This window comes from Poecilia reticulata, linkage group LG9, assembly GCF_000633615.1.
Source record: "Poecilia reticulata strain Guanapo linkage group LG9, Guppy_female_1.0+MT, whole genome shotgun sequence".
NCBI lineage: Eukaryota > Metazoa > Chordata > Actinopteri > Cyprinodontiformes > Poeciliidae > Poecilia > Poecilia reticulata.
Genome location: NC_024339.1, coordinates 22891809 through 22907640, shown reverse-complemented (window position 1 = coordinate 22907640; position 15832 = coordinate 22891809). Strand labels below are relative to the sequence as shown.

Genomic DNA, 15832 nt, shown 5'->3' with positions numbered 1-15832 from the left:
GACAATTTGGAGAGCTCAACCTTCACGTTTTTGGACTACAGGAGGACGGTAGAGAACCCACACGTCCACAGGGAGGACTCAGACCAGGATTGAAATTCAGGGCCTTCTTGCTGCAAGACAACAGTGCTACCAACTGCATCTCTATGCAGCCCTGTTTTAAATAAAACTGAAGCAAAAAAAACCTAACGAACCTCAAAGCGGGTATGAAACAATTACTCGATTTGGGCTCATTATGGACCGTCACAGACGACTCATTTTCTTACCATGCTGGGTTAAAAACAGCAGAAAACAGCCAACAACAATCAAGGATGTACACAGGAAAGAAAGTGTTAAAACTGAAATAAACATAGCAACAGTGGGCCTTTACTGTTGGATCACTTTTTATTTCAAAGTTAAGTTATAAAAACGTCATTCCAGCTTCTCTGTAGGAAGAACAATGCTTTTCAAATTGCCTCGTTGACTTTAAGCGTCAAGGATCAAGTATGCATGGATCCTCATTAGACCAGGATGCCATCAGACATCTGCTCTGCACCTCTCAGCGCATTGCAAAGCATCGCTAAAGAAAAACGAGGGGAAGTGGTGAGATCACAGGGGAGAATATTAAAGCAACAGCGACTGTAAGGGAGCAGTCAGCCTGGGCCACAAACCTCAGTTCCCTGAGTTAGTAACAAATAAAGTCCCTATGGAGTCTGGAAACGTCAAAAATAAACAGTTTCTAGTTTTCATCTAGATGAGTTATTGCTGTTTATTTTTTTGAAAAACGTGAATCTATTGTGCAAGCACAAACTAATAATTAGTTTAATTAGAAACATGATTAAAATTTAATGTATTTACTAGCAAGGCAACATATACAAAGAAGTACATTATCTCGTTGCAAATTAAATGCATGTGCATATAACTGAGCTCGTTAAAGCTCAAGATTGGTCTAAAGAGGACTTGTTCTGCTGCTGATTTAAGCTTTTATTTTTAATGCGTCTGTATTAATATTCTCTGGTTTGGGACTCGTCATTTTATTTTTATTACTGCAGTAAGTTCTACCATGCAGATCTAAGGTCTGTGTGAGAGCGCAGTCGATCTGTTTCCCACCCAAAAGTGTGTATTCTCTTTTGTTGTTACAGTGCAATCAGGATTATAACTATGTACAGTCGTATTTATACAAAACAAATGCCCATGCCCTTCTCTGGCTTCTTATAAACAAAAAAAGTACAGGTAGATATAACTTGCAGCAGCGCGAAGGCTGAAATATCGCTCCGTTGTGAACAAAAACATCTGCCGACACAGTGACTCAGTGTGTTCATGCCCTGTATGGTTCAGTTTGTCACGTTAAAGTGTCTCTCCGGAGCAAAACATGTTATACTGTCGTCTTCAGCAGAGCGAGCCTCCGACAGACAGAGAATCGTGTTGGCTGTGTTTCTGTGAATGAAGTAGGATAGCTGCTCAGGGTCTCAGCACCAAAGTGTCCATGTGAGGGTATCCAGTGGACTTTGGGTCTGTCCTTTAGGGAACTCCAGAGGTGAAGTCAGTGAGAGCCTTTGTCAATCAGCCAAGATATGTCTCCAGTCCTGCAACACAGCAACAGTGATCAGATCCTTGCAGATAAAGAGTTTTGTCACATTTTGAGCTGGTGGATAAGGTGCAGCTGCATATAAAAAGGATTAGCTCGTGTTTTTCCATACTTGCCAAGCCGCGCTAACATCCTTCAGTTTTTGTTTGCACACAAAATTGAAAGACACGAGAGAGATGAAGATCAGTAGAACAACAAAAAGACAAGACAAAATGGACATTTTAACAGCGACGTTTACAGACTAACACTGACATATAAGCCTCTGACATTATTTACTTTTTTTCTTGTCGAAACACCACAGTTTTTGTATCAAGCTTTTAGAAATACAGTAGCATGCATTGACTCAATACAGCTAGCATGCAAGAAGTATTAATGTAATGTTGCTATAAACCAGGGATCTTCAAACCCAGGCCTTTATTAGACCCGAGTCTAATGATGAGGTCGTTAGCAAGACTCTGCAAAACTTGACTACTGAGGAGGTAATTCAGCCATTTGACTCAGACATATTGGAGCAGAGACAAGTCACAGGACACCAGTCCCCGGCTATAAACCAGCAGTGGCCTTCAGGGACCAATTTTAACATTGGCTGTATGGTTCACCACCCAGGGCGCCATGGCCTGACAGGGAAGCCACGAGCAGCCAGCATTTTCTTTTTTTTTTTTTTTGCATGTCAACTCTGTAGGTTGTAAAGATCCTGAAAAGTTACAAAATAATATGTAACAATTTTGTCTCAATGGGTTTTATTGGAGGACTGAGGATGTTTTTGGTTGGAAAAAACAAGGAAACTTCAAGGCATCATTCATGCAAAAACTGAATGATGATCAAACTAAAATGCAGTCACTTGACTGAAATTAAATCTTAACTTTAAATTAATTGAACAAATAAGGCGAGACTCATGATTGTAAGAATGTAAACAATCTTGCTGGATTTTATCGATACGATAAACATTTAAAAGTGTTTTAAAAAAAAGAACCTAAAGCTGCCGCAGCTTTTATTAGCTAATCATGTTTTACATTTAGAGCTTGTTTTTAAGTCCCAAACTCAAACACCCAGTGAATTTTTTTCCAAGACTTTAAAAATATAACTTCCAACTGCAATGAGTATAAAATCCCAAAAGGAGACTTACTCCACGTCTCGCTTTTTAATCGTCTTTCCGGATCCCAAGACCTCTGCCACCCGAGATACGATGGGGTCATAGTTCATGCTGGCAACGGCAACCACCTCCTCGCTCCTTCAGATGGGAACAGAGCAAACAAACGAATGTAAAACAATCCAAATATTTTAGTTGGCTTACGGTTTAAAAATGCAACAGTTACCTTGTATAAAAAGCAACAAATCGTAATTCATCCAGATCTCCTTGTATGATGACATCATCAAATCCATCACCATAACCTCAAAACACGGAAAAGGACACATAAAATGTTGGTCTTTGGTTTAAGTTTTTCATCTTAACAGCTATGATGTGTGTTTCTTTTTCAGGGAGGATGTTCCAAAAGGCACTGTATGCATGTATTTAACAAAAATCATTTCTTGCATTTGCACCTGATGGCCAGTAAGTTGATATTGTATTTTATGATGCATTAGTGTCCAGTTCAGTGCTCTGTGTGCATTTATAACATAAAAATCCACAAGAAGCAGAAGAAAAAGGCTTTTTGGACAGCTGTCCACTGTAGTGACCACTATGCATGAAAGGGTTAATTCACTTTTAATACACCTCCTAATTCAGAAAAATATTAATGTGTATTAATTATTGTTTTCTTTCATCCATGTGAAGAAGAAAGGATTACATGAAATAACCAAACTGTGAAATGAAAATATCTAAAATCTAAAAAATAGTAATTCACTTTTACACCCAGCTGTTAAGACACCAATGTCTGTCTTTTTAATTCTCCACTTTAAAAAACTTTTAGATCTCATCAGAAGTTATATTTTTCTTCAAAATACTCCGGGTCGGGGAACATCCTCCACCTGCATAGCGAATGGTCTTCCCAAACATGGCCGACCAGAAGTAAGGCACAGTTTTGAACTCGGAGACTCTGCCCATCATGCTGAGAGCTGCCACCCTGCCTGCCGGCGACAATGAGAGAAATCAAATAAATCTTACACGCATTTTTCACAGCTTCCCAAAGTCTGACCCGAGCTTTGACCCGCTCACCGTGCACATGAGCCATCTGCCAGTGAGGGATGTTCACCTTCTTGTTGTTGCGAGGTGGAAACGGAAACGTGACCACGTCTCCTCCAGCAAACACCCCGTCAACGCTTGTCTGCATCATCTGCAGCAGAGATGAACTTTAGTGGAAAAAACCCCAAAAAAACCCCACAACAAAGGTAGACTTTCTACTCAGACCACAGAGGATTGCAGCACACCTTGTTGACGGTGATGAAGCCCTTTGAGTCCAAGTGGATGCCGCTCTGTTTCAAAAACCCTGTTGCAGGAACACTCCCTGCAGAAGCAGAGTCATGTCAGCAGGCTTAACATGAAGGAGGCTGGCAGGAAAACAAGAGAGAAAGCACATTTTCTACCTGCTCCGATGACGCACACGTCCGCCCGCAGAACTTTCCCACTCTTCAGAACAACTTCCTTCAGCTGTGAAACGGGGCAAAAATGGTTCACTTTGATGTAAAAAAGTAGCTGCTGCACTTGTGTTTACTTAATTATTTCAAGCTACATAAATAAATACTTTAAACTTTAAGGTTTCCAGATTCTACAGAGGAGACTAAGCAGTATGTCCTGCTATTTCTCTCACTTTCTGAATACCTGTCCATGTTGACCAATCATCTCCGACACTTCGTTCAGCATGTAGAACTTCACCCTGTTTGTCTCAAACAGCTGCAGAGATGAAGACACCTCAGAGTTACACCGAAACCACAACATGGACACTTCACAGCAGCCTCCACTTCTCTTCAGTGATCAATCGCTGCTCCAATTTCTGGCGCGGTATTGACCAGCAGCAGAAACAACTAATGGGATTTGCATTTTGACCAGCAGCGTATTCTCGGGGAGAATACTGATGATGGCGCTGTGGATGTGCTTCATGTTCACAAAGGCTTAAATTCCCAGGAGGGAGGGAGCCTTTACCTTCATTATGGCTTTCCCTACTTTCTCCCCGAGAGCTTTTTTGAAGGGGACCGGCTCGATCCCGATGACAGACACTGAGTGGGCCTTGTCAGTCAGAGCTGCAGCCACTTCCATACCTGTCAGCACAACAAAACACAAGGCGGAAAATGTTTTCATGCATTTATTTTAATCTGTCTAAGCAAATCTCTCTCCATTTATTAGGCCAGCCGCAACCTTTAAACAGTGAACATTGAAAACTCCTCCCTTCTCTGCACCCTCTGTCGTCAGCAGGTGTATTCTTGCAATAAGCTCTCTGTATTATACCTTCAAACTCATGTAAGCTATTTTATTTCAGGAAGGTCCTTGAGAATTTAGAAACAAAGAGAAAACCTCACAATCAGTGTTTTTTTTTAAATATTTCTGCATAAAAAAAGCTTTTTCTATACAGTGCCGTATTTAGTCTTCCATATTGTTTAGTCAGGTGCTAAAACAATATTGTTTAGTCAGCATGACTGGGAGGACTTATATATTCCCGCTGCAGCATCTGCGAAAGCACCACACTGCCCCCTGCTGTCCGACTTTTATATATCTTTCTACCTTTGCATATAAACCAACAGTAACGTTGTCATAATTTAAAGCGCCAATCGCTCTCCAGCATAAAGCGGCTGCCTATGAGTCCCATCATACACTTTCATTCCCTGGGCACAATAATTACACTGCAAAGTCCACACTCTACTGAACCATTTTGTCACCATAAACAAAATGTGGACAAAATCATAAACCTATAAGTAGAGCCTACTTGTGACGTAGAAGGAAAAGGTACATGGGTTTCAACATTTTTTAAATTAATAAAAACATGAAAAGTGAATTTGCATTTGTGTTCGGCCCCCAGGAGTAAATACTTTGATTAACCAGACTTGGCTCTACTGTGGATATATGATGGATTTGCCAGCTTTGAAACTGTTGCAGATTCTAATTTGTAAAATTGCCGAAGCTCAGACAGAGTGGATGGATGGTGTTTGTGAAAATCATTTTTCAAGTCTGCCTTTGGATTCAAGCCTGGTCTTTGACTGGGCTATTCTTGCACATTAATATATTTTGATCTCCTCTGCATACCAGATTTTACAGATGAGTTTACAGTCAACTTAGTGACCTCAAGCAGCAATAGTCTATTATTATTATTATTATTATTATTAATAATAATAATAATAATAATAATAATAATAATAATAATAATAATAATAATAATAATAAATATATTTTTAAAAGGAGCAATGTCAGTGATGTGTTTTTCTCTCATCTTTTTTATCTTGGCTTTTTAAAAATCTAATTAAGTAATGACACCAACTGTAAGTGTCCAATGAAGTGACTTACTTATTACTTTTTATCTTTTTAAACTCATTTACATTTTCTTATCAGGCTGTATTTAGCCTATTGTTGAGCTTTGGGCATATTGTAGAGTCATGAGCACAAAAAACAATACTGAGCTATTTTGAATATTAAATGTAAATTTTTTTATTTGCTTTTTACTTTAACTGAGAATGAAATAATTAAATGAGTTTTTGTCTCACCAACAAAAGACGTTCCCACAATCACGGCGTTCTTGTTGTTGGCAAGCCTCGCTATGCTGTTAGCGTCCTCAGGCGTCCGGAGATGGAAAACATTCCTGACGTCTTTCCCCTTGTAGATCATTGGTTTTGGTCTTTAAAACAAATCAAATTAAGTATTAAGAGTTTCGGCTACTTAGTCATCAGACAGAATTAGTTATTTTTCTTACTTGCTTCCTGAAGCAATAAAGAGTTTCCTGTACTCCATCCTTAAGCCGTCTTCAAACGTTACAGATCGAGTCTTGACATCCACTGCTACAACCTAAAATGATCATTGGAGACTTTTTGCTTAAACAAACTTAAAATAAAAAAATATTTCATTTATTAGATAAATTGTCATAATCCAAAGTCCCTCACCTCTTTTTCTGTGAGCAGCTCAATGTCGTGGTCCTGTAGGAAGTCCATGGAGCGTAACCTCAGCTGCTCTGCTGTGCTTTCTAAAGACTGAAGGCAACAAAGTTACAAAACACAGAGCAAAAACGGTAAACCGCATTTCTACTTCACCCTGCTGAAAACTGTTTAAAGATCATTTTAAACTTAATATTATGACGATATCCTGAGCCATCATCAGTATAATTTGTGGAAGTAATAAAAAAGCTAATAATGTTCTTTTCTTTAGTCTATACCAAGCCTTGCATCATTTGAACTTCTTCACATTTTGTCACATTTTACAACCACAAACTACACCAAAATAAGGTGTGGCATAATTATTAAATGGACTGAAATTTGCTTACAATTACAGATCTGACTAAATGTTCTGTGCATTACTATTTAGACCCTGGAGTCAAATGTTTATAGAACCACAGTTTTCTGCAATTTTACCCCAACTTTTCACATCTAGACACCAACATTGTTGCTCATTCTTTGTAAAACAGCTCAATCACAGTAAGATTGGATGCAAATGAGCAATTTTCAAGTCTTGCCACAGATTCTCAGTTTAATTTAGTCTCGACTGGCTCATCTATTCTAACATATGCGTGTACTTTAATCTAAACAATTGTTTTGTAGCTCTGGATGATGGTTTAGCACCATCTTCCTGCTGGACTGTAAACCTTATTCTCAAACTCTTTTGCAGCCGCAGACAGATTTTTATCCATCATTGTCCTGTTTTGCTCCATTGATCTTCCCATTAACTTGTCTTCCACTTCAAAGTTAAGCTCTACTTTGTTTTGATGCATCAAATAAATTCCTAATAAATGACATTCAATATTGTGGTGGTTGCTTTCCTGAGGCTCTGTAGAACTGTCCCAACTCTCAACTTTCTAAAGCTTGGCTGCTGCACAATGAGTAGCTGTTCCCTAAAGAGCCACTGACCAAAGCAGCAGCTCTGCAGTCTCTTATGTAAGCTTCCCGACATAATGGGTTGCGTCTCAGTGTACATGGCTGGAGTCTGTGTACAAACCTTACTCAGTTTAGGCCTGTCGTACGGAGGATGTCTGTCCATGGTGCACATGACGATGCGATCTGTGAAGCCTTCTTGCCTCAGTGTCTCTGCACACACCAGGCTCGCTGGACCTGCAGACAAATTCACAAATTTCAACCCTAAAATCTATTTTCTTTTAAGAAGAAGGTTGTGGAAACTGTTTTTTTCATATTAAAAACAAGTTGGTGTTGTACACCAACCTGAGCCGATGATGAGAACATGGCTGAAGCCTGTGTTGGAGTTGATGACGGCCGAACATCGGGACATGGGTTTCGATCTCTTTTGTGACTGAAGAGCCTGAAACGGTATTAAAGATTAATGAATTCATTAGCAGCTTTGTTCAACTTGTGCCTGCAGAACTTTTTCACATTTTGACAAATTATAAAACAAAGTACAGAGCTCTGAAAACTTCAAAAGAGTGGTGTGTCACCTATCATCTGAGCATGGTACAGCTGCAAACCAAGACATGGCCATCCAACTAAACTGACAGGTGAAGTACGGGGAGCACTAACGCCTTAGATGCAGTAACAAAGTCTACACCAACAATCTAGCTGCAGAGATCCACCAATCAAGTGGACAAATCTGTCAAGATATGAGTTTAGCAGTCCTTAAATGACCTTCATGGAAATGTGAAGCTATTGCTGAAAGAAAGAAACAAGCTTGTCAGAGTTGATAGAAGGATAGAGCTAAAAACAGAGCAGGAAGAAAACGTATTAGATGCTGTAACAGACCGTCAGCAGATATTCAACCACCTTAAACTACCAGCCGGATCTAAAACCGAATAGTTTAGATTAAAGCATGTTCATGTGTTAGGATGGTTTAGTCAAAGTTTAGCCAACAATACAAACTGTAAAGCCGTAGCTTGAATTTTGTTCTCCATCCAATTTGAGTCAAAGCAATTTTCCAAAATGGACAAAGCAATTACCTGAGACTGCAGATGTCCACCAGTGGTAAAGATATGCCCTAATTGCACTGATTCTACAAAGTGACAACTTAGAGGAGATGAATACAAATCCATGCCACACTTTTAAGACTTTCATCCACACAAAACCTCTGGAAATCTTTGATACTTCTCCAATTTCAGAATTTTGCTCAGTTTGTTAATAATCCATGACAAGAAACTCCAATAAAATCCACTGAGGTCTGTGGTTGTACTGTGACAAAATGTGAAAAAGTTTTAGATAAAATATTCCCATTCTTTTTTTTTTTGTTAGCTTGTTTCTTACCTGCTTGTTTGCACGAATGATCACCTTGTCCTTCTCCACTCTGACCTGGAGCAAACAGACATCAGCGACGTGTTCACTTTTTTTGATAAGGCAGACAAAGTGTTAGGAGGGACCAGCAGCAGGGAAGGTCACCTGGAAGGTAGGCAGACTGTCCAGACCTGGGAAGTCCTCTATGTCTCCTGTTGCTGTGCTGAAACAGGCGCCGTGCCAGGGACAGCGCACATGTCCTTTGGATAGGACACCTACAAGGAGATATGGTAAGTCAAAAGTGTCCCAGTGATAGAAAATAATAGTCGCAATGATAATCAACACAATTCTGACCTTTGACCAGCGGTGCTCCGTAGTGCGGACACTTGTGGGCCATGGCGGAAAACTCCCCGTGTTGTTTGATGAGCAAAGCTCTGCCACATCCCAGATCCACCTCTCGCATTCTGTCCCAGGCGCAAAAACAAAGCAGGTTCTTATTCAACAATCAGGCAAACGACGAATTCAAGGGGGAAACAAAATGATGTAACAATGCTTTGCAAAACCATTTGTTTTTTCACAGTATCTGAAACTGCATTTAGTTTTCTGATTCTTATATTGTTAGCATAAAAAAGTCTGCATTTTCTGTATACTTTTATATATTCATCATTCATCACTGTTTTCTTTGCTGCCATTGATTCCCTGCTTCAGGGCTTAAACTTAGGCACAGGTAACTCATTAAATAATGCTCAGTAATTATTGATGGTAACACAAGCCTAATATAGAAGTAGACTCATCGATATGTATAAAGTTAGCATATCAATCAGCTGAAACTAGAACAACCTGTGGGACTTTTGCTGTAGATGTCCAGCCTGAGCTCCAGGGAACAAATCCTCAATCAAAACCTTGGTAGAATCACCATAACAGCTTTATTAAGGACTTTTTTCACAATTGGTCGCATTACAACAACTAGCTTCAATATATTTGATTGCCATATCCTCACGTTGATGTGATATCCCTAAATAAAAGAGGAAATAAAAGCTCAACGTTAGCTCAACGTGTCCTAGTCAAAGTGCAGACTGAGTGATCTTAAGCTGCCTTACAATAAAGAATGAGCAAAACATCCAGTGAGTAGATGTGCAAAGCTGGTAGAGATGTTCTTTAAAAGACTTGTAACCTGAATTGAAGCGAAAGGTTGAATAACACAATATGCCACACATTCTTCTGATTTATATTCATCAAAACAAAACTCAAAATCATGCATGTCTTTCCTTCCTCTTAAAAAGCAAAGAATACTTTGTTTTGCTGTATCACATATATTTTAATAAAATACGACGTCTAACATATTAAAACCTCTAAGGTGCAGGGGATGCAGGAGTGAAAGGAAGCAGAATGATCTGCTTCTAGTAAAAAAAAAAAAAAATCAAGAAATATATGATTCCTTTTTCCTTACTGTCCATTTTCCAGGTCTTTAACGTGACACACGGAGGCCTCCACATATTCCCGGGAGTTGTGGTTGAGCGGCAGCAGCATGGAGTCTTCGTCAGAGCTGTGAGCCAGGGCCCCATTCGGTCTGCAGTCAGCGAAGGGGCTCGCTTTGCCATTAGGGGACAGGCCGTCCACTTCTTTTTCTTTTTCCAGGAGAGAGAGCTCCACTTTGACTTCAACTACACAACACAGACATGTGTTTCTTAGAAACCCACTGAATAAACGTGTACAGAGCAGTCACTGCTATGCCACAGCTAATTTCAGTGACCAAATGATTTCAGATAGAAATAGACTGAAACTATTAACAAATAAACATCTTAATGTTGGCTGATTGTTAGTGTTAGGTTTCCTTAAAGCTCTACACTTTTAATATAGTTTTCTTTTCCCCTTTTTTGTTTTACTTTCACACCAGTACGTTATGGGAGTTTTTCCTTTAGGAAAAGAGAGTTGTCTACGGATCACATTGACATAGACGTCCCCACAACTTGGACAAATGAAAGCAGCATTCAGGAAAGAAATAGATTTTCAAGAATATCCTTTTTCTTTCTATTTTGGGAATCCCTTCACCTTTTTTTCTGTCATTAATTTTGCCACTCATGCTCTTAATAATAAACAAAATCATAAATTATTGCGCTTTGAAAAAGTGCTGCCCTCTCACCTTTTTTTTTGTTTTTGCTTTTTAGTCACACATGTTTCAGATCAACAAGCAAACAACAAACATAACTTGAGCATTTGATGAGTTGTGCTGGCCTAACCTCACCCATTTGAAATTTAACAGTGATAAATCACCAGCCACAACCAGGCCTGATTACCACCAACCTGTACAATCAAGAAACTTAAACACAACCTGTCTGAAACAAATTGTCACAAATTAACACATCATGCCCTGATCTAAAGATATTTGACGACAAAGTCGCTTTTACAAAATCTTTTTGTCATAAACCTGTGAAGACGGTTCAGAGCTCCTGCTGGCCTGGAAACTATCATTTCCTGCACAGCTTTGAGTTATAATTCAAAAATTGTAATTTCACTTCTTGTTGAAACTGCGGTGCTAAACGGGTTCCTGAAAAGTAAAACAACACATTTAAATTACAAAAAAAAAAAAAAAGTATCTTTCAGTTTCTGCTTTCATGAAGACAAGACAAACATCTTTGTCATGTATGGATTCAGGTTTTTTTAGGACGATGCGCCGCCGTAACTGTGGAGAAGGCGCCGTGTAACTCCAGCTTCACTGCAGCAGGCTTTAACTGTTCGGCTGGAAAAATGTGCTGATCATTCCGGTTCTTACACAGTAATCTGCCTGGAATTTTCTCCTGCTGAGCAAGTCTTAATTAAAATCAATGGAAAATCGTAATAGTGAGTGCAATTGCACAAGTGGAGGAAGAAGGGGAGACTGCTGTGTGCCTGTGAGGAGAATCTCCAGACGCTGCTGTAAATGTAGCGACTCTTAACACTCAACTTCTGAATAGTGTATGTGATTGTGGAAATGTTTTCAAAGTGCTTTGAATGCAGGTGTCATTTACTTGTTGTGTATTGTGTGAAGAAGTGAAACAAACAGGAAAAAAAACAAAAACAGGATGATTATTTGCTGCTGTGTGACTTCACTGCATCAGCAAGTTTTCAGCATATTTTCATGCAAATGAGTTGGTACGGAGCCACATCTTTAAAGCCCTCCGTTCCTCACGCAGCTCATGTTAGAACCATTTACCCTCCAATAAAGGCGATTAAACAGCAGCACTTGCTGCATATCTGAAACTTTCCCACCTCAACAGTGAGCAGCTTACATGAAGACATCATAGGTGGAGATGATGATAGTTGTACAACAAACAACTTCAATGAGCGTTAGATGCCAAAATTGAACAATTTCTCTGAACAGCCTGTCCGAAAACCAATGCACATGACCAGACCAAAGTCTATATAGTGTCTTCTTACTGATCCTGACTGTAGCTGCTGCTGCTGCTGCTACTGCTGCTACTTTCTCTGTGACTGCCATCAATGGATCGATCAACTCTCAAAATACTAAAACAACTCCTGAGACATTCTAGGAAGGGGAAATGTGGATTTACAAAACTCAGAGAACACCTTAGGGCGTTTTTCTAAAATGCTGCAGATTCCGACATGATCAATTCAAGCAGCTGTAAATTGGTGTAAGATCTGAAGGATGGCCAAAACTGATGGAAGAAAACGACTCAACGTGCTAGCCTAGCATGTACTACAAGATGCTGAAAAAACGCTGTCCACACTGAAGCCAGTTTAACATCAACATGGATTCACATGGTCAGAGATCACATTTAAGTAAAACAGCATCTTTAGTTTCCTCAGCCTTTCCTCAAATACAGGGCGACTGTGGGGTTTTCTAACAGCACAATGATCCCAAGCACTCATTGAAGTAGTTTTGTAATGAAATAAACTGAAAAACAAAGCTCTGACGTGGGCCTGGCCCTATTTAAATTAAAATATTGTGTTTAAAAGCAGCATATGTCCCAGGAGACTGACCAGTTTAAATGACCTTAGTCTACCAAGAACAGGGGTGAGACATCCAGTCAGAATTATGAAAAGAAGTTTGTTGATAGCAACAGTTTTGTTGCTATCAACTTTTGACTGTGGTTCACCTCACTGATAGGGACACTGGGCATATTTTAGTCTGCATCATTTTATAATATCTGCCCTGAATCTGTGTGGATTAGAGAAAATCCATAATAAATGTAGACGTGTGCATTCAACACGTGTTTCTTAAAAACATTGCACTTGCACATGGAAAATGAGTAGTTCAGATATATCTTTAAAACACCAACATGGAATGAGTGCATATATAAATATATAGATATAGGTCAGAGTTTGTGAGATGTTCGACTTCAGGGGCCTTTTCAGTTCAAAATTTCCCTCGTGCATCACAGAAATTTGTATTGAATTTATTATTACGTTTGTTTACTTTTGGCTCAGGATTTCCTGGTGGTGGGAAGTGCCTGGAAAACCTGCAGAGTGGGGATGGGGGGTAACTCAGAGGACATCCTGACCTCAAACGACCCCCTTCAACGCAAAGGAGCAACAGCTGTGTGCTCCTCTCAGAGGACAGAGCTCCACAGCTGGAGGCTGACCCGGATGTCCTTTCAGGAATTATCTATGAACATAGCTGAGGATCGGGACACAGAAATCATGAGGTCGTCCTTTTTGGATAAACTCTGGCGCCATCAGTGCTTCTCTCCTGCTCCATCCAAGACACTTCAGCTCCTTCGTACACTCAGCCCCAATACAGACGACCTACTCTGGCTAATCCAATCATAAAGATTGAAGTCCTTAAAACACGTTTAATATTTTTAAACAGTAACTGACTCAAATAAAGTAGAAAAATGAATAACTGCAGTAAAATTAGAAGTCTAAGTCTGTGTTTTTGCTTTCTGCACTCGCTTGTTTTTAAATGCATGAAGTTCACTTTGGTCTTGGCCTCTTTTAGCTAGCTGCTACCTCATGACGTCTGGATCAACTAGCCTGGATTTATACAAAAAAAAAACTGGAAAGATATATGCTATTAACTGTTGAAATTATTAACATAAATTCAAAAATCTTGAGTCTTTAATTTACATTCAAAGATCCCTTCTGTGTTCCCCTCCTCCTCCTTCTCTCCACCGTATGATGCATATCAAACAGGGACATGACAGCATGTTCTGTTCAGGGTATATTTGAGTCTCAGCATGTAATCCTCTTCTGAGGAAGATGCTACACAGAGCTTTTAACTTCCTCCCACACAAAACATTGTACTGCGAACAGAGGAGGCTGAGATCATGTGCACAGCAGAATTTGGAGGCGGCCAGAAAATTATTCAAACTGAACAGTTTAATTTATTCTGCATCTAGTTTGTGTTTCCTGCAGCCTCTGAAAACAAGAAAAAAATAAATGTCTTTATGACAATAATATTCCACTGATCCAACGACAAGATTTCTCTTGATGGGCAAAATGACCTAACGGCAGACAACCGCAGTTTAGTGGTTTCCACATTTACAGGATCACAGCCTCTTATGCTGCATGTGCTTTTATTCGTAATTGTAGCTCACATTTTGGCATTATCTTTGTCAGAACCATTTTAAACATATTGGTAGAGCAGTTTACCAACCTAGAGATGAACTGTCAAATCAGCTGGTGATTGGAATCAGAAAATTTTCAGGTTGATTTTCAGGTTGATCAGGCCAAAACTCAAAACATCCAATCTTTTCCTAATCAGTGGCAGCCTCTCTTGCTACAGGCTCCCAGGTCCCTCTGGCAACGAGGTTTGGTGTAGATGCTGCTAATGTTCTGCAAACACTCTGTTATTATTTTAGTGTCAATAAGTAATAGCAAAGAAAGAAAGAGGCGTCAGGAAGATCAGAGTTAATCATAATTGTTAATTGACAAGAAATAAGCCATTTCTCAGAGACCTCATTTTTTGGCAGACACGTCCTTTGGCCGCATTGATATGTTTGGCTGTTCTGATTTGTTTTATTTTTGAACTGTAAACCTGAACATAAATTTCGCAACTGTGAAGTACAGAGGTGGCAGCATCTTGTGTCAGTGTTTTGCTGCAGGAGGGACTGGTGCACTTCACAAAAATGACGGCATCTTGAGGAAAGAACATTATGCGCAACAACTGAACCAACTTCTTGAGACATCAGCCAGGAAATTAAGACTTGAGGACAAATGGACAATGATACCAAATATGCTACAAATTAGCTTGAGGATAACAAAGTCGATTTTTTCAAGCGTCAGTCACAAAAGCCCTGATCTCAATCCCATAGAAAATTAGGTTTAAGATCTGAAAAATGAACACAAGGCCAGCTCTTTCAGGAGGAACGGGACAAAATAATTTGAGAATTGAGAAGATTTAAGGGCAACCAAAAATGTTTTCACCCAGATCACAGAGTTTAAAAGCTAATTAAACCCTATTTCATGTAAGCATAAGCAAACTTCTGGACCTGGACTCTAAATCTCCTTTAAGACATGAGCTTGGAAAGCATCTTTCTTACCTGGTTTGGGTTTGGAGAAGCATCCTCCCATGGTGGGCCCAGGAAAGATGGACACCAAGAAAAAGGGGAGGACAGGAGGGAAAGAGGAAGGGATCGGGGGGAGGAAGGAGAGGTGTGGTCAGATCGTCGGACCTGGCTGTGCAGCAAAGAGAGGAAAGTGATGCAGAACGGGTGGCATGAAACCCTGCAAGTCGAAGACAGCCATTGCACACACCAGCTCTTTTATGTAATCTGTAAAAAAAGGGGAAAAAAGACATAAAAATGATACGGCTCACAGCTATGAAAACCTACCAGCTTTACAAGGATCAAACCAAATGTTTTAAAATAAAACAAGTTATTTAATCTAAGCAGGGGGAAAATCCTTTCAATTTAACAATCAGCATTTATGACATAAATTTTCAACTTTGGTTTGGTTTATAAGGACAGCTGTGCATAATTATTATTCTGCTCCATCCACTGTGTGTGTGTGTGTGTGTGTGTGTGTGTGTGTGTGTGTGTGTGTGTG

At 39.6% G+C, this 15832-nt stretch overlaps 1 protein-coding gene across 3 annotated transcripts in view; it reads right to left on the bottom strand.

Moving 5' to 3' along the window:
• Positions 1-362: 362 nt before the first annotated feature.
• The window catches only part of aifm3 (AIF family member 3), a 20710-nt gene continuing 5240 nt past the window's right edge, over positions 363-15832 (bottom strand). Inside the window, exons 2-21 of one of the 3 annotated variants that reach the window (XM_008418739.2) lie at positions 15328-15558; positions 10296-10509; positions 9200-9309; positions 9011-9120; positions 8879-8923; positions 7853-7949; positions 7632-7744; positions 6587-6673; positions 6400-6491; positions 6194-6324; positions 4644-4759; positions 4323-4394; positions 4088-4151; positions 3932-4008; positions 3720-3837; positions 3533-3631; positions 2881-2956; positions 2691-2795; positions 1677-1697; positions 363-1562 (exon numbers count right to left, since the gene is read on the bottom strand). In XM_008418739.2, coding sequence (XP_008416961.1) covers positions 1520-1562; positions 1677-1697; positions 2691-2795; positions 2881-2956; positions 3533-3631; positions 3720-3837; positions 3932-4008; positions 4088-4151; positions 4323-4394; positions 4644-4759; positions 6194-6324; positions 6400-6491; positions 6587-6673; positions 7632-7744; positions 7853-7949; positions 8879-8923; positions 9011-9120; positions 9200-9309; positions 10296-10509; positions 15328-15358 — 1821 coding nt within the window. In that variant the 5' untranslated portion in view covers positions 15359-15558 and the 3' untranslated portion in view covers positions 363-1519. Of the gene's footprint in view, positions 1698-2690; positions 2796-2880; positions 2957-3532; positions 3632-3719; positions 3838-3931; positions 4009-4087; positions 4152-4322; positions 4395-4643; positions 4760-6193; positions 6325-6399; positions 6492-6586; positions 6674-7631; positions 7745-7852; positions 7950-8878; positions 8924-9010; positions 9121-9199; positions 9310-10295; positions 10510-15327; positions 15559-15832 lie in introns of all 3 variants that reach the window. The other 2 variants (XM_008418738.2, XM_008418740.2) reach the window with 2 other exon arrangements.